This window comes from Tenrec ecaudatus, chromosome 17 (genome assembly GCF_050624435.1).
Source record: "Tenrec ecaudatus isolate mTenEca1 chromosome 17, mTenEca1.hap1, whole genome shotgun sequence".
Classification (NCBI taxonomy): Eukaryota; Metazoa; Chordata; class Mammalia; order Afrosoricida; family Tenrecidae; genus Tenrec; species Tenrec ecaudatus.
In genome coordinates, this window is record NC_134546.1 from 23,406,908 (window position 1) to 23,426,467 (window position 19,560).

At 37.7% G+C, this 19,560-nt stretch overlaps 1 protein-coding gene across 1 annotated transcript in view; it reads right to left on the bottom strand.

Annotated features, from left to right (window-relative positions):
- Nucleotides 1-19,560, bottom strand: part of MEMO1 (mediator of cell motility 1) — a 115,124-nt gene that overhangs the window by 53,968 nt on the left and 41,596 nt on the right. Inside the window, exons 2-3 of the mRNA XM_075535342.1 lie at nt 18,873-18,954; nt 6,023-6,091 (exon numbers count right to left, since the gene is read on the bottom strand). Coding sequence (XP_075391457.1) covers nt 6,023-6,091; nt 18,873-18,954 — 151 coding nt within the window. The remainder of the gene's footprint in view (nt 1-6,022; nt 6,092-18,872; nt 18,955-19,560) is intronic.

Here is a 19,560-nt window from a genome sequence, read left to right on the forward strand (position 1 = left end):
CTTCTCCAAAGGCTTCAACCTTTCATTCCGTTAGAAGATGAATCCATTAAGTGATGCAATAGTAAAGGATTCTACCTTTAAAATAATCATCTTTTTAATCTGGAAATATCTGCTATTGATGATCTATAGTAATCAAACAAACTGCATAAATCATTCTTTATTATATTCAAGTGTACAATGAAGCAGCTTCTCGCTATCCTTCACTATTTTAATCATTTAATTAAAATTTAACTATTTGGGGCTCTTGAAATCTCAACACTCTAATATATTCTAAACTCACCTTCTAAGCTAAAAACACAGAAAGATGAAATGCCATATAAAATGCAGCAAGGCTATTTATGTTTCTTCTGATGGCAGGGGTGGGGACAGTGTCTTGTTGAAAAGAATTGTATGTAATAAACTTTCTCAGTTCCCATACAAGTACAAGTCAGTCTCAAAAACAAAGACACTTGATTATGGGCTATTTTCATTGTAGTTCGAAGAAAAGAGCTGGGCTAAACAGCATCTTAAACCATTCCAATCCCTGTGTGTTGACATCAGGGCAAAATGAACTCCATCTCATTTTATCTCCAACATTCTAACCAACCCTACCATTTAAATTCCAAAATTATTCATCTTCTTTGTTCCCCAGACTTTTATGAAGCATCTTTTCTCTACCACCAAAAGAGTTTTTTAAGGGAAGAAAAGCTATATAAAAGGAGAAAATACATAATATGCTATATTATCTAGAAAAATAAGTAATGCTCATTGCTTAATTCGTGAATGCAGACTAATATTTCCAGGCTATGTAATGTGGTCTTCAGCAATGTATTTATTTTGATAGCATTCTATTTTAGTTAAGAAAACTATTGCTTGGTTCATGTTATTTACTCAGCAGGGATCAGGGATGGGTAGGTAGAAAATGAATGGATAAAAAACATTTGTTTCTCAATTTTACAGTTCCAAGTCACGTTAAGAGGTCCCACAGCAAATGCTCAACTTCAACCCCGGCAAAGGGCCCTTGGAGGTTTGGGGAGGTCCCAGTCAGGCTCCTAACCACAAGGCAGTTAGGTCTCAGAAACTAAAGGAGGAATTTCCACCCTGTCTATCGGGGTACACCCAATGAGTCAAATCTTTGACAATAAGTTGAGTTTTCCATACCAATATGTGATTAACACCAATAAATTTCTTATTATAGCATCTATCATCAATTCAATAATCATGGGGGTAGTAGGTAAAGAACTGTTTCACTTAATTTGATTAAAGCTTGAACCTGGACTACAAGTTTTCTTAAAAGTCCGTAAGAAGAACTGCCATGACAAGCAAGCATAAAGCACTTCTGCTATACAGCTTGGCAGGAGGGAAGAACTAGTGCATCTGTAAGTGGTGAGCTGAAGTAACCATTCTTTCCCAGAACACACTCTTTACTTCAAAGAATGAAGTAACTTTGGTTATTTCCATTTCAATACTTTGAAGAAATTTTCTCAAAAATGAACCAAGCCATTCGTTCTGCTATCTTTCCATGTGGACCTTTCTTGCCCAATGTCCTAAGAGGATCAATAAGGTCAATGAGAGACAAGCTCTAAAGTCACTATCCAGTTTCTAACAGTGACAATGATGTATTGGCAAAACTGAAATCAGTAATGATCACAGAGCTGAGCAAATTGCTGTGACCATCACAGACAGACAGGTTAAACAAGTGTGCAGTGGTCAGCCCTAGATTTGATGTGCAGCTCAAAAGACCCAGAAAAGTGACAGAATAATCTGTTCCTGTCCTGTCCGTTTGGTGTAATTGTACTGACAACCTCAGCTGGCACAGACCATAGGAAGCAAGATGAAAGGACACAGGAGGGGTAATATTGGGATGATTTTTTCTAGGGATGTATTATATACCAAAAAAGTGCCTCAAGGAGGGGGCAGAAAGGAACATAACGAGCATGCCACTTCAAGAAAGCAATTGATTTATTTGTGACCAATAATACCATCCAAACTTTCAAGTAAAATTTACTTGTTGAGGGGAAAAATCTTGACTCTTGAGCTTGGCAGCTTTCCAATAATGAAAGATGGTTTTTCTTAAGAAATTATAGTAATATTAACCAATGTAATTTTTTACATTGCAAGATAAAATGTCAACATTTGAAAGACCTATATAACCTAGGATATGCCGATATTTCCCAAACATTCCCTGCATGTTACAAAATCATGTATTAGTAAAAGAGCCAGGACAGACAATAAAAGTTTTAACTGCATACAGAAGATTCACTGACATGCTGTCATATTTCACATCAAAACAAACCTTAAAGAAAATAAAATGTGTTGGGATGTAATATTTAAATATTAAATTAAAATATTCACAAAATCTGGTGAGGTAGGGGGATTATAACAATACTCCTCTTCCTTTTCTCCAATTACATACCAGGGAGCTTAAGAAAATTCCTGAAAACATTCCATTAGCTTTTAATTCCATTTTCCCAGGAACTCTTTGAAGCCCCCTTTTATACATTTGTGGGAGGCTAGATGTTTTCGATCAAAACAATTTATCACAACAGATTGAAAGCAGATATTAGAACATGTCTTTTCCATTAAACCACCTCACATAAATAAAGACCAAGTTATTATGTGAAATCAGTATTATGTAAGAGTTAGGGGGCCAAGTCCTTCTTATGTGCCAGTGGCTCCTGGATTTGCTCACTGGAAAAGATTTTGGTCAGCACATCTCAGAATACATATGACATGGTGGGTCTTGCTCCCCACAACAACCTTCACTATTACTGTTAAATCCACAAGGATTGGGATAAGGGGTGTTCCTGACTCTCCAAGCAACTTCCATCTGCCCTGGCGCTAGAACACCCCCCACCTCAAGCAGTCCCCATACCTTTGAACGATCCTTTTTCCTATATCGCACCCTTCCTTCCTACCCCCACTAACCTCCAGGTGCTCATCTGTGGTATCACATCATCCCACTGTGGCTTCTTGCCTTTGTGACCAGACTGAGACATTGTGAATGAAAGGGAAGTGTTCCCCCAGGTGGTTAGCTAGCATCCCTCTCAGTCTGCTCATCACCAGGGACTCCAGTATATTATTCTGGGTGGTGCACAGTGGACACCCCAGGGCTGGTCATGGCCCCAATTGGAGCCCACACTACCAGTGGTGCCATCTGAGAATAATCTTTTCAAAGATGTCATAAATGAGAAATGTCAGATGAGATAGGAGTGGATAATGATTAATTACAAAAATAAAGTGAGATCCTCGCTCATTATTTGCCCTCTTTCCACTAGTTTTCTTATCTCTTCCTCTAAACTGCTCCTGTATTTACTCTCTTCCGTTTCCCGCCTCCTTTCCTTTCCTTCCATTCTCTCCATCAACTTTTTTTTTTCCATAACTTTTTTTAACAACAGGCTTTTCTAATTCTGAGGAGCTCTGATGAGTAGTAGGTTGCAAGTTGGGTTGCTAAATGCAAAATCAGCAATTCGGAACCACCAGCTGCTGCTCCTCGGGAGAAATGAGTCTTTCTACTCCCAGAAAGTTACTGTCTCAAAACCTACAGGGCAGGTCTACCATGTCCTATAGGGTCACTGAGTCAGAATCAATTCGATAGCAGTTGGTTTAGTTTTGAGTTTGTTCCCCAACTTCCTAACAATATAGATACTATAATCTTCTCTACACATTCCTAGACTAAATCAAATTCTGAAGAACCCCTTTAGAACATAGTCTTAGTAAAAATTCTGCCAAATAAAGAAAGGCTTTTAAGAAGTTATTCTAAAAACTAACCTTTAATTTTAAGTAGCTTATTGGTTCAGACTCAAATGAAGGCAGCTTCTGAAATTCTTAAAATCTAATTTTGATTTTCTCTTATTCATAAAATAAATTATTAAAACTATTTATTTTCTATATACCCAAAAAAATTTATTGGACCCTGCTCAACATTATTCACAAGGCAGAAAGCTGCACTAAAGCCTCAAAAATGTGTCATTATGATCTTATTCTTTAATTTAAAATAGACTACATATCATTTTGATCAAATTATGGTACAGTGGCAGAGAAGACTACAGAAAACTAAAAAGGAGAGCTTGAAAATATGAACAAAATAGCTCACAGGCAAAAGAGTTGGATGTTCTTTTCATTAACTATACTTAACCACCACTACTAGAAGCTTACCTAACAATCATTATCTGCTAGAATTAAGAATATTTTATATATACTCAGACAATGCATTACATATGACAATTCACACTAGAATCTGAAAATGGCTCATAAATAGTAAACTCACTATGTAAATTTTAAATACTAGTCAGCAAACTAAGTAATAATTATGTTTTCAATAGTTGACAATTTCTCAATGTATAATAGAATACTACTTAATTGCCTTCAACTTGCCAAGACTTTTTTAAGTGAATGTCTAAGCTGTCGTGAAATTATAATAGTGAATATATTTCAAAAACCATTATTAAATTCCATATTCAATTCTAAAATATTTCAGGTACCTCATTCTCTCAATGAAGTTATTCTTCATTTACTAACCGTAACTTCACACATATGATATATAAATTTACAATTCAAAATGATTGAATCGAAACTTTTTGAAGCTTTTCTTTAATTCGCTCAACCCTTTCCAAAGAAAAATTAAAAACTGAAATATTTAATCTTCCTAACATTTCTAAAATCAAATTCAAAATAGCAAAGAAAAGACTAGAAAGCAAAAACACAAGGGTAAGTAAAAAAATATTACTAGAATTCCAATTCATGCATCTACATTTAAAATACAAACAAAACGTGTTTTATATCTCTGCGGTACGTGAGCAGCTGCAGACCAGTTCTCTAGGAAATACAGTTGTCTTAGTGTCATAAGGCTGCCTTCAAAGACAAGATCCAAAGAGAACAATGGCTTCCAAGGGGATCTGCTGGGCCAGTTCAACTGAAGGAAGAGAGGTCACCTCAGAAGACTAGTGACTTTGGGGGGAAATTCCAAAAGAGTAATCTTGATAGATTTCTCTCAAATTCAAGGGACACAGGCTTGATCACAAGGTCTTATTGGGAAGAATTTTTCAACAACTGGAAAAATGCATGGTAAGAGAAAAGGCCAAGAAGGTTGTTTGTCAAGGTAATGTTTTGCTTCGAGGGAAGCAAGGGCTGTCCTATGGAAATTTGGTTGTACGTCTTACCTCATTCACCCTAAAACCCTGGTCTTGCCCCTTAAGACTTCTATTTTATTCCCTAAACTAAAAGACTCTTTAAAAGGAAAATAATCTGCATTCCTGGAGGATGCCAAAACTGCCATTTTGATGAGGTGTAAACTGAAGAGTACAGAATTCTTCAAGGAAGGATTAAAGAGATAGGTGGAGATATTGCTTCAGAAGTGTGTGGAGTAGGGTGAAGGCTCTATTAAGAAATAGTAACTTCACATTTTGGTATTATTATTTAATCTTCCTAAGATTTTAGATATTATAGTAATAAGTGTTTACTTACTCTTGTAAAAGGAGTTTCATAAAGTCGGGGGGAAATTCCTCTTTTTTAAACATTTTATTAGAGGCTCATACAACTCTCATCACAATCGACACATACACCAATGTGTAAAGCACATCTGTACATTCTTGTCCTCATCATTCTCAAAGCATTTGCTCTCCACTTAAGGCCCCTGAATCAGGTCCTCTTTTTCCCTCCTCCCTCCCCACTCCCCCCTCCCTCATGAGCCCTTGATAATTTATAAATTATTATTTTGTCATATCTTGCCCTATCTGACATCTCCCTTCACCCCTTTTCTGTTGTCCGTCCCCCAGGGAGGAGGTCACATGTAGATCCTTGTAATCGGTTCCCTCTTTCTAACCCCTTCTCCCTCTACCCTCCAAGTATTGCCACTCACACCCCTGGTCCCGAAGGTATCATCCGCCTTGGATTCCCTGTGCCTCCAGCTCTGAAATTCCATTTTTTAATACAATTTGCCCACATTTTGAGTTATCATATATATTCTCCAAACTTCTTCCATTAAATAAAAAACTACGCCCCCCCCCAAAAAAAAAACCCTACATCTAACTATATTACTTACGTAATAGATGGATCCACTTGTTTGTAAGCATGGGCAGCACAAGATCCACAGTACGTATATCCTGCATGGCTGAAAAAAAAGATATACATCATTTAAAAAACATAATCATCAGATTCAGGATAAAAATATTCTAAAATATTCTTTTGAGGGAAATATAACAGCAATGTAAATGTAACAATTTAATGTACACATAATTAAAAGGAAAGAAAGGTAATTATGTAACTTCTAAAAAAATATGAAACCTAACTACCACTACCAGCGGATGCCATGCTATAAATTACCCAATCCGCTTTAAGGATAAAGCCTCGCAAGTTTTCCGTGAGACTTGGTTCTATAAGCCCGTGGGAACGGACTCAAAAGACCCTTTGTCGAAGGCGAAGGCCCTTCCAAAACTGAAGTCAAAGCAAAGGCTTTATAAGCCAGCAAGGCCGTGCTGAAAGGTGTCCACAGTCACAAAGAAAAAACAAAGATCCGTACGTCACCCACCTTCTGGTGGCCCAAGACCCAGGGACGAGGGCAGCCCAAATACCCTCGGAAGAGCGCCTCCCGGAGAAGTAAGCTGGACCATTATGCCACATCCACTTCCCCTTGACCACAGAGTCTGCCACGAAGTAGATCAAAGATAACAACACACTTGTGCTCATTATAGATGTCAAGGCCAACAAACACCAGCTCAAACAGGCTGTGAAGAAGCTCTAAGACACTGACGTAGCCAAGGTCAACACCTTGATCAGGCCTGACGGGAAGAAGGCGTGTGTTCGACTAGCTCCTGACTATGACCCTTTAGATGTTGCCAGCAAAATTGGAATCATCTAAACGGAGCCCAGCAGGCTAATGCTAAATAAACTTTTTCAATATAAAAATAATAATAAAAAATACATACCATCTTATACTGTGTTCTTATTTTATACTCTAAGTTTTAAAAATTTATTATCTGAAGAACATTTAAATGTTATAAAATTATTGACTAATTATTAACATTAATATATAAAAGAATGTGAGTTATTTGTATTCTTCCTTAATAGTATTGGCTGATCAATGTAACTGTCCAGTAGTCAAATCTCACCAAACCAAATTAGGTACCTTTACAGTAACAACTCGTTTCCTTCAAGGCCTTTGGTAGTATGGAAACTGACTGGACTTGTATGTCATATTATTTCATTTTCTCTCTGTACTATTCTTTCCTCTCATTGTCAGGTCTCAACATTTGGTTGGTTCTCTTAGTACTTAACCTACAACAAGTTTCCTATTTCTTTCTTGACTTACTTTAATTTCATGGTGCACTAGTAAATGTTTAACAGGTGGCTTTTGGGGGGGGTATGGCTATACATAGGTACATGACTTATTAGCAATTTCAAAGAGACAAAAAGACGATGTAGAACGAACATAACTTACAAATGATGAAATATAATACTGTATTACAAATTTCAAATAACCAATTATCACAGAATGCATTCACAAATATTTTTTTGTTTATTTCTCTTGGTTTCTTTTTTTTAATCATTTTACTGGGGCTCATATAACTCTTATCACAACCCATACATAATCCACTGTGGCAAGCACATTTGTACATTTATTGCCATGATACTCAAAACATTTGCTTTCTACTTGAGCCCTGGGTATCAGCTCCTCATTTTTTTTCCGTGCTTTCACACATTTTTACTGAATTTGTTTAACTATAGTACATCTACAGATGCACTAAAAACAAATAAAACAAGTGTTCTTTCGAAAATATCTTTCTGAGCTTTGCTCATTTACCAACAACTAAAATGGCTTTTCTGATTAACAGGATAGTAATTTTTGAATACTAGAAGTATTTCCTCCCCTTTTGTGTATATGTTTATATCTGTTATTCATAATATAAAGGCTATGTAGTTAATTCAACTTAAACTGAACTCATATTAACAATCTCTCCATTACTTTAATTATACAATATCAACAGACAATGAATCTAGCTCTGATTATGGTATTTGCTGATTTCAGTCTGGTGGTGTGGTGGTTACATTTGGATTGCTATCTACAAGGTCAGCAATTCAAATCCACCCATCGCTCTGTGGGAGAAAGATGAAGCTTTTAGTCCCATAAAGAGTTAGATGGGGACAAAGTTTGACCTTGTCCTATAGGGTCACTGAGTGAAAATTGACTCATTGGCTGTGAGCTTGGTTTAGTTTTTGGTGGAGTACACCATTCCCACGGTGGCCAATTTCAAACTAAACTGAGACAGTACTAAATGCAGAATTGGGAAGAGATGTACTATAAATCAAAAAGAAAAAACAGACCAGGAAAAAATATTCTAAAACATATTATTTGATAAAAAATTACATATAAAAATATAAAGAACTCTCACATTTCAATAAAAAACATTATTTTAAAAATAAACACAAGACGTGAAGAAAAAAAGAGCGAACAGATACTTCATTGAAACACAAATTGTGGTGGCAAGCCCGCGCATAAAGAAAAAGTGCAAAAAAATAAAGAAAGAAAAACTGCTTAGGGAAAGATGCTGAGAGGGGTGCAAGGGCTAAAGATATTCAAGGTAAATATTGATTTATATACAATCCTGCACTATTGGTGATCTATGAGAAGCATGAACAACACACAAGATGCACAGCTGTGGGACAAAAGTAAGTGGAAACCCATACATAAATAAAGACAAGTTGTACGAGCCCCCAATAAAAGTATTTTTTATTTAAATTAAAAATAAAGATAGGTATGACAGAAGGCATTTGGAGACCTGTGCTGCAAACATATCCATGAACATGTTTGGAGCACAAAGGGGAGAATACTTTTTGTATTTTTTTGACAAATCAAACACCTCGAGAGAATGAGTCCCCGGGCCTGAGGGTTCGGGAACATAGTCTATAGGGCCACCATGCTCAACTGGCATAACATAATCCACAAAGACAATGAGCGGCAACTAAGGGCTTAAACACTCAGGAGTGGCCATTTAAAATACAAGTACTGGTCTATCCTTGCCCAGAGAAAAGTAAAGTGATGAAAATCAACGAAACATGGAAACAATGAGTTAAATGGACTAGTGGGCCAGCATGACGATCAATTTGCAAGACCCTGCTGAAACCTTGTGGCCTGCTAGAGTCTCTTGCCTTTCACTTGCTTTTGTGGTCCAGCTTTGGGGTTTTGGTCACTTTATGGTAAATTAACTTGCCTTTATTATTTTCTTCTGAAAGTTAGATTTAGGTAACTTTTACTGGAATTACTTAAGTAAAAAGAATTAAATAGATTTACAGTAAAATAATTTAAGAGTGGGCTAAGAAGTAGTAACATTTTTATAAAATGTTACAGCAATTTGTTTAGCATTTAAAATTGAAACAAATAGTTGGTCATTTTAAACCAGAACAGGAAAGGTTACTGAGGAGGAACTGGACTGAAACTTATTCTTTTGATACCCACAGAAAAAGCAAATGAATTATTCCACTGTACTGTCACCACCCAAAGGATAAACGCTACTATCTGCTCCGATAAAGACCTACTGCCTCCATAGGGTCCCTATGAATAAGAATCAACTCAATGGAAGTAAATTTGGGTTGGGTTTGTCAATTCAGAAGTGTAGTATTGTTCCTATCCAAACAGATCTTTAAATCCACCTAGTCTATCCACTGGTTTGTCTCAAACCTTCCTGACACTCTTCTTCCTAGTCCACCTACATGACAATGGAGAAATCATAGCAATAATCATCACATCTTGCCACTGGCCATCTATATTTTCTCTTGCAAATATAATCTATGGTTCTACTTGTATGTGGAAACAAAGTTTCACCAAGTAGATACTAAATCAGCTATCAGAGGTTCACTGGTAATAAAAAAAACTTCACTAAAGGCACCAAAACTGCTCCTATGGTGCATATCAGCCAGAAAAGCAATGGAAATCTAAGCTCTACAGTGTTCAAATATGCACTATAAAGTGGATCCCACTAAAACCTCTCACAAGGTTTTAAAATCCTTAATTGAAAAAAAAAAATCCTGCCTGCAAGCTTGTCCAAGTCATTCTGATTTACCTAGTGAAGACAAATAAAAAATTATACACTAACAACTGTCATTTCTGTCATTAGGCTAAACTCATGCCTCTAAAATCTGATCGTTCTTTTAACCAGGAATACTTCTGCTTTCACACAGCAGACCACTTAACAGCAGCAGGCCCGGGTCCTGACTCTTTAGAAGGGCTTTCCCACAGGGCTGGGAAAAATAATGATGCAAGGGTGCAGCCAATGATCCTTCACTAGTTAAGTGATGGCTTCTCACACCACAACTTTGTGTTGTGATGGCACCGGCTTTCCCTTATTCACTGTGAGACCATCAAAGTCACACGTGCATAGTACACCGTATATACTCATGTATAAACTGAGCTTTTCAGCACATTTTTATGCAGTTTTTGTGGTAAAATTAGGTGTCTTGGCTGATATTTTAGTTGGCTTATTACTCAAGTATATATGGTAAACGTTAAATCCAAAAGCCAACCACACATTCTAAGTAAGGCTTTTCTTCAAAGAGAATATAGGGAATAATCAAAGAACACTTAGATAGATATTGACAAAATCAGGTTTGAATGGGCTGACTATACAGTAATAGTAAAAATGCAAAACTAAATGATTAAACTATATGGAATATGGGACCAGATGAAATGAGAAGATCTATTTCAGCGAGAAGTCTGTAATTCAAATAAAAAGTCTATAAATCACAATTTGCTTGAGCAAAGATCTAAAAGGTGAGTTATAAAACATTTGTGAACTTAAGACAAACTTAAATGGCAACTGAACCTAAATAGTGTGCAGAGCAGCAGCCTCCACACTGCCCCTCTCAACTTCATTATGCTGTATTTTTAATCTTTTCTGTCATGGGCATCCCTCGGTGACGCTCACAATCTCTACTTCAAGAAAAACTAATGCAAAGCGGGTGCATATGAAAATGTGGTGAAGAAAGCTGATGGTGCCCAGCAATCAAAAGATATAGTGTCTGGGGTCTTAAAGGCTTGAAAAGCAGCCATCTAGCTCGGAAGCAACAAAGCCCACATGGAAGAAGCACACCAGCCTGTGCGATCAGGAGGTGTCGAAGGGACCAGGTATCAGGCACCAAAAGAACAAAAAATCATATCATTGTGAATGAGGGGGAGTACGGAGTGGAGACCCAAAGCCCATCTGTAGGCAATTGGACATCCCCTCACAGAGGGGTCTCGGGGAGGAGGAGAGCCAGTCAGGAGATGAGCCAGTCGGGGTGCAATGTAGCAACGATGAAACATACAACTTTCCTCTAGTTACTAAATGCTTCCTCTCCCCCTCCACTATCATGATCCCAATTCTACCTTACAAATCTGGCTAGACCAGTGGAGGTACGCTGGTACAGATAGGAACTGGAAACACAGGGAATGCAGGGCAGATGATCCCTTCAGGGTCAGTGGTGAGAGTGGCAATACTGGGAGGGTGGAGGGAGGGTGGGGTGGAAAGGGGAAACAGATTACAAGGATCTACATATACCCTCTTCCCTGGGGAACGGACAACAGAAAAGTGGGTGACGAGAGACGTTGGAGCGTGCAAGATATGACAAAATAATAATCTACAAATTATCACGTGTTCATGAGAGAGGGGGCATTGGGAAAAGAGGGGAAAAAAATAAGGAGCTGGTGCCAGGGGCTCAAGTGGAGAGCAAATGCTTTGAGAATGATGAGGGCAATGAGTGCAAAAATGTGCTTTACACAATCGAAGTATGTATGGATTGTGATAAGAGAGTTGTGTAAGCCCCTAATAAAATGATTAGGGGAAAAAACCTAATGATAGGTGTATATGTCCAATAAATTGTCCAGGTTAGTTGTTCTTCAGAATATTTTATTTTTACAAAACAGAATCTCAAAACTAATAAGTAAACAAGTACTGTCAGCTAAGAAAAGCTACTAAAGCTCGCCAATTTTTTTTAAGTCTAGTCACAATGTTGCATATGTAGATTTCTTCAATGCTACAATATATAAGATTTGAGATACAATGAATAACCTCTCGACTCACTTCTATTTAGTCAGTCTAACTCATAGCAATCATCTACTATACAGCAGAACTGCCACTTTGTAAGACTTGAAATCTTTACAGGCCCAAACAGTCTCATCTTTATCCCACAGACTGGATGATGGATTTGAACTCCTGAACTTAAGTGGTTAGTAGGCTCAGGGTGTCCCCCACTATGGCACTAATTCATATCCATAGGCCATATACTGTTTCCTGAACCTCAAGTAACATAGTTCTAAAACAAATGATGGGATACTTTTTTTTTTTTTAAGCAAAGTACTCTTCCACCCGATGTCTACATCTCATAGAGGTTAGGATTTCTCAACAGTTAATTTACAGCTCTTTATTTATTTATACTACCTCAATTCACTGCAACAACTGCTTCCGAGTCATAGTGTCCCTTTAAGAGAGTAGAACTGGCTCTTTAGATAGCCAAGATTTTGGGGAGACCCAAAGGCCATCTGTAGGCAACTGGACATCCCTTTACAGAAGGGTCATGGGGAGCAAACAAGCCAGTGCAGTATTAGCACCACGATAAAACACACTATTTTCCTCTAGTTCTTTAATGCTTCCTACACCCCAACTATCATGGTCCCAATTCTACCTTACAAATCCAGCTAGACCAGAGGATATACACTGGTACAGATCAGAGCCAGGAAACACAAGGAATCCAGGACTGATAAGCCCCTCAGGACCAATAATTAGAGTAGAGATACCAGAAGAGTATGGGGAAGGTAGGGGAGAAAGAGGAACCGATCACAATGATCTACATACATACACCCCCTCCTTGGGGGACGGACAACAAAAAGTGGGTAAAAGGGAGACATCGGGCAGTGTAGGACATGGAAAAATAATAATTTATAAATTACCAAGGGTTAATGAGGGAGAAAGGCAGGGTAGGAGAGGGGGGGGGAATGAGGAACTGACACCAAGGACTCCAATAGAAAGAGAATGTTTTGAGAATGATAATTGCAACAAATGTACAAATGTGCTTAATACAGTGGATGTATGTATGGATTGTGATAAGAGTTGATTGAGCCCCCAATAAAAAAAACTTTTAAAAGAGCAATGAAAATAAGAAATGGAGGAGGAAGTGGAATGAAGTGATGTTATATACTAAGGGAATTGAAATGAAATAAAATGTGTATGAATTACTGAATGTAAAAAAAATCTTTATGGGAAAGACAGCTTAATATATCTCCCACGGGGTAACTGGTGGGTTCGAATCACCAACTTTGAGGTTAGTAGTGACTCAATGCATAGCCCACTGTGCCAAAACCACAAACCAAACCAAATTAACCTCCACGGAGTCTCTTTTCAATTCACAGTGACCCTATAGGACAGAGTAGAACTATCCTGTGGGTTTCCATGATTGTAATTCTTTATGGAAATAGAAAGCTTCATCTTTCTCCCAGAAAGGAGCTCGTGGTTTTGAATGGCTGACTACAGTCACAAGTCCATGGTAATGAATGAACTGTGATAGTTAAGGTTTATTTTCCCAACCTGGCCAATGAACACATGTGGGATTAATCGAAGGGCGGAGAGATAAATAACTCAGCAAGCCTCGCCTTTCCTTTCTGTCTCTTTTCTTATGGCCAGACCAGTGTGCGGCTCCCTTAGCTAGCAAGGCTCACTTCCTGGGAGATATCCCTGAGAAGCCACATGGACCTACCCTGATGCAGCGCTGAGTGCTGGAGCAGCCGTGTGGAGACCCCTGCCAATGCTGAGATGCTTACACGCTCACTGATTCGGCTTTCCTCCTACATTTAGTATCATTGCCAGTGCTTTGTGAGATTGAGGACTTTGTAGAGCAGTGTTAGACATATGGGCTAATGTTGGACATTAGCCTTGGACTTGGACTTAGGCTTGGACAGCACTAGGTTGGGATACTTTCTTAATGTACACTTACTTACCCTTTATATAAAACTCTCTCATAAAATATGAGTGTCTGTGAATTTTGTTTCTCTATTCTACCCAGACTAACACATGCACTATACCACCTCAGGGTTCAAGGCTAAAATGAGAAATCTGTTAGAGACTTTCAAATGTCTTATTTTCTTTCTTTTTTTACATTTAACAGTTTTCTATGTTGTCTCTACTTTTTTGTTTCCCACATGATGATTTGGTTTACAGAGCAGATCAGTTTTCCAGGCAACAATTCATACACACTGTGTTTCATCTCACTGACTGCAATCTTCACATGTAACAACACTCACCCTCTTTTTATTCTCATATAGCTTGCTTGGTTAAAAAATATGTCTTGGATTTTACCCTGTCTTAAAGCATTAAGACAGCTTTATAAAGATAAAGTAAAAGGTTTGTCCCAGAGAATTAAAATTTATAAGTTTAAAGTATGTTTCTCATAGATATGTTTTAAAATGAATCTGTAAATAAATTTTCTAATTGAAACTACATAGAATGTGTTTATGAAGACCTTTGTGTGCTATATAACAAAGAAATATTTGTTTTCATACTACACACACACCCAAAAAAATAACTTTAGAAAGGAAAAATACAAAAAAATATAATAAATTTTTTAAAAGAAAGGAAAAATACTACTTTGGGAAAGAATACTTCTAGACATCATGTGATAATAAATTTTTACTTTATTAAAATTAAGGCTTTCCTATCGTTAAAAAATGGAAATTGCTATATACACAAACATAACTACAAAATCACTATGTAACAAAAACATGCACAACACCATGAAACCTAGGTTAATTGGTAACCTCTTTTAAGAAATCATTTGTAACCTAGACGCAAACATTTCATTTTCCAGGTCTCTTGTCAATGATTCCAATTTAAAATTCACTGTAAGAAGGCTACTTTGACATGAATCATCTCAACTTCATTATCTGTTGATCAGCATGGCTTCCATATTTAGAAAAAATTTTAACTAGAAAGACAGCATAACATAATAATCAAATTCCAGCAAAGTAATGAGAATAACAGTACTTTGAGTTACTGTAAGGAGATGACTATCAATCCACTCTCTCACCTTATCAAGAATCTGCATTCCCTTTTTATTCAAATATCAATTTTTCTCTCCTGAATTATTTCATCAATAAACAAACACATTAATGTCTTCTATTTTTAATTAATATCCTTCCCTTCACACCACTGCCCTATTTCTCTGGTTTAAAGTAAATTCCTGTAATAGTGAGCCTAACCCTACCAGTCTACAGAAAATCTCCACAACAGATTCAACTACTAATCTTCCCAATCCTCAGTCCTCGTCTTATTTGACCAACAGGCAGCATGGGACGCAGCCGATCGTTTTCTCCTCGCTGATATAATTTCATACTTGACTTCCCAGAGGCATCACTCTCTCTTGATTTTCCTCCTTCCTTCCTGATCCTTTTAGTCCTGAGGCACCACACCCTGTTTAGACTGTGTGCTAGATACACCAATAAAATCCACATTTCTCTTCAAGTGTGGCCCTTTCCTGTATTCTAGATTCATAGATCCAACTATCTGGATTTTCTTCTTGGATACTTGATAGTATCTCAACATAACACAATCAAAACCAAAACCTAGATTCTACATAAACTCCTCTAAATCTAGTTCCCTACCTCTACCTTTATCTCCTTGTTATTAATTTTTAAAAGGGGTGTTGGTGATACTATCAGATAAACATTGACTGGCTAACTGCAAGGTTGGGTGTTCAAACCCACAGACTACTCCACAGGAGAAAGCTAAGGCTATCTACTTCTTTATAAAGATTTACAACTTTGACAATCCTATATAGCAGTTCTCAACCTGTGGGTATTAGGAAGGTTGAGAACCACTGCTACATAAGGTAGCTCAGAGTAAACTTAATGGCAGTGGGTTTGATTTATTTATTTTTTATCAGTAAAAAGGTAATTCCATCCTTCCAAATACACCAAAATTCACGAACCATGCTTGACTCTTATCTTGTTAGTTCTGTGTATGGTGTATCCATGAACACAATGCTTCCCATGCATATTTCTATCCTCAAGTCTAAATTGCTTTGTCATCTCTTTTCTATGTTATTCTAATAAGATTGTTAAGTAGGACTCTTTGTTCTCATACAACATAAGGTCTACACAGCATCAGAATAGCCTATTAAATGATAAAATGTATCATGTCACTCTTTTGCTAAATATATCTTTTCACTGGCCACCTTAGAATAAAAACTGAAGCCCTTATGATAATCTACAGGAATTCTCCATGATTTAGCCCTTACTACCAATCTCATCTAACACTTTTAGACCAGTGCTTCTCAACCTTCCTAATGCCAAGGCGCTTTAACCCAGTTCCTCATATTGCGGTGACCCCTCAAACATAAAATTATTTTTGTTGCTACTTCGTGACTAATTTTATTATGAAGTTATGAATTGGGCAACCCCTGTGAAAGGATCGTAAAACTCCCAAAGGGGTCTCAACCCACAGGTTGAGAACTGCTGCCTTAGCCACATCACTTCACTTCACTGGCTTTTCCTATCCTGAAACCCTCTTTCCCAAGATAGCTACATAAATTCCCCTCTCATATCATTGAGGTTCATCATTGAGGTTCCTGTCTAACCAGGAAGCTAAAATAGTAACTCCTCCAAAGTCCATCTGCAGGCAAATGGACATCCCCTTAAAGAAAGGTCGCAGGCAGGAGAGGAGCCAGGCAGGGTACAGTATAGCACCGATGAAACATACAACTTTCCTCTAGTTCTTCAAACCTTCCTGTCTGCCCTCCCACTATCATGATCCCATTTTACCTTACAAATCTGGCTACACCAGAGGATGTACACTGGTACAGATAGGAACTGGAAACACGGGGAATCCAGGATGGATGGTCACTTCAGGACCTGTGATGAGAGTGGCGATACCCGGAGGGTGGAGAGTGGGTGGGGTAGAAAGGGGGAACTGATTACAGAGATCTATATATAACCTCCTCCCTGGGGGATGGACAACAGGAAAGTGGGTGGAGACATAGGACAGTGTAAGATATGACAAAATAATAATTTATAAATTATCAAGGGTTCATGAGGGAAAGGGAAGCAGGAAGGGAGGGGATAAAAATGAGGAATTGATGCCAGGGGCTTAGGTGGAGAGCAAATGTTTTGAGAATGAGGGCAGTGAATGTACAAATGCGCTTTACACAATTGATGTATGTATGGATTGTGTGATAAGAGTTGTGTGAGCCCCCAATAAAATGATTTAAAAAATAATAAGAGCCATTTCTGAAGTAGGAACAGAGAGAATCCCCACAACCATCAAAGAAGAAGAGCCACTAATGGAGCATGTTCAAGATCCCTTTCTGCCTGCGGTCCTGGAAGCCAAAATCAAAGGCACCAGCCTGGAGATCATGGAACAAAGTGAAGGAGCCAAGCCCGGTGAAACTAGTTGCCAAGACAAGGAGACCATGAGACACTGAGGTGGAGTGGCAGGTAGGATTCCGGATCCAAAGAGGCAGAGGCTAAGGGATCACATGACTGAGAGGCTAAGGACCAGAGAAAGAGACTTGGCTGCTGACCAAGCAGAGATGTTGCTGTGAACCAATGCCTATATTCTTAATGTTTTCTTAACCCTTAATGTTTCTGATCCAGACTTGTGGTAGCCTGTTAGCTTCCCTAATAAACCTCCATGACTGCACATATGATCTGTGAGTTCTCTGTGGCCACGGCAACAAAACATCAGATCCAGCATAAAAGGAGAGTGTCTTGAAAGGAACAGCTGGTGTTAGAATTAGGTTAATACTGAGATGTGAGATAGAAGCATATCTGATATCTGCTTTGTACCAATTGGCCTTGGCCTCCTGTGGAAATAGATTCTTCTCCCTGCAGAGCCAGGGGAGGTCATATGTGGCCTTCCTGCCATTTACCCAGTGGTGCCAAACATTAATCTAAGTTCTATAAATGTATTTACTCATCTATTCCTGACATGAATTATTTATTTAATAAGGGGTTACTATTATTATCATCAACAGAGTACCAACTCAAAAATCAAACGAAAGATGGTTACTATGAGAGAAATGGAACAAACTCGAGCCTTTACTGTTCTCAGAAAAAATGTTAACATGGTAATGTGTTTTGAGGGTAACATGAGAAACCACATAAAAACTAACTGGGACTCACTCTCTCACTTACTCTCTCACTGTCTCACTCACTCACTCTCTCACTCACTCACTCTCTCACTAATTCACTCACTCACTCTCACTAATTCACTCACTCTCATTAATTCACTCACTCAACTCTCACTAATTCACTCGCTCTCTCATTAATTCACTCACTCAACTCTCACTAATTCACTCACTCTCTCACTCACCCACACACACACACACACAAAAATACTAACTGGGTTCACACACACACACACATCATTAACTGTGTATATCTTAAATTTGCAGTTCTAAAAAGTGAATGCTGTAACACCCCCAAAGGCAAAATAATCAAAGATTTTTCTCATTAAAAATTGAATCTTCCCTACCCCTAATATCCTGCTCCATGTTACATTGCGCCATGTGTAAACATTTTTCCATTATAAATTTTGAATTGTCTAGATTAAAATAGGTCTTTTTAATCATTCAAATAGAACTTATTTTATACAAATTATCACTGAAATCACCAATTATAATCAATCTTAACAACCTTATACTCTGAAACTCAGTTTTATTACCCAGTTACGTTTTAATGTTACTTCATCAAAGTAAATAAAGTAACCAAATTCTAAGTTAAAGGGAACACTACTGGAATTAAGAAAATTACCAACTATTTTTTTTTTCAGCTCAACATAGCACTTGTCTTTTACGTTTTAGTTCAACTTGTAGATGTTCGTTCTGTATTCACAATAAACATATGGAAGATTCTGCATAAAGATACTAAAACTTACGGTGCAATAATGGCTCTAGCAGGTCTTTTTGTTGACTGTACTTGTGAAAGCCAACCTTCTAGCTGTGCATTCAGCTGAGGGCCTATAAAAAGAGAAAGGGAAAATTTGAAGCCAGGAAAATAACTGAGCGGAAGTTTTTAAGTGCCCCAAGCCTGCCTGACTTAATCACCGCAATCACATATGTGGAAATTAAACTTATACCCAATGACCTTTTCTTCCAAACCACTTCAACCCTCTACTTCTCCCATGATCCGATCAACTACCAATAACTACTTCACCTCAAAAATCACAATTTCAAGTATATCATGCTCTTTACTTCCTATCTTCCCAGTTTAATTCCAGAAATTTGTTAAATCCAACAGTTCTCATTATTTCCTATACTGTCATTCATCTTCACCCTTTTCATTTCTTACTCAACCTGAGATTTCAACAATCCATCCACTAGAATCATTCCCAACGGCATGGCCTCGTTCTCTGTTCCTCTTTCCCTTGACACAGTCAAGTACTAGCTAAAACCACTTCATATTTAAGTCAATGTCTCTACCAAAACAAAAGAGAAACAAACTGGTATCAATTTGACATTATAAAGAGATTTCAGCAGACCTAGTTACACCGCCCTTCCTTTACCCTTAAACCTTAAATATGTCCCTCATCCTCTTCTAACTCCTTGCAGGTGACTATGTTTTCT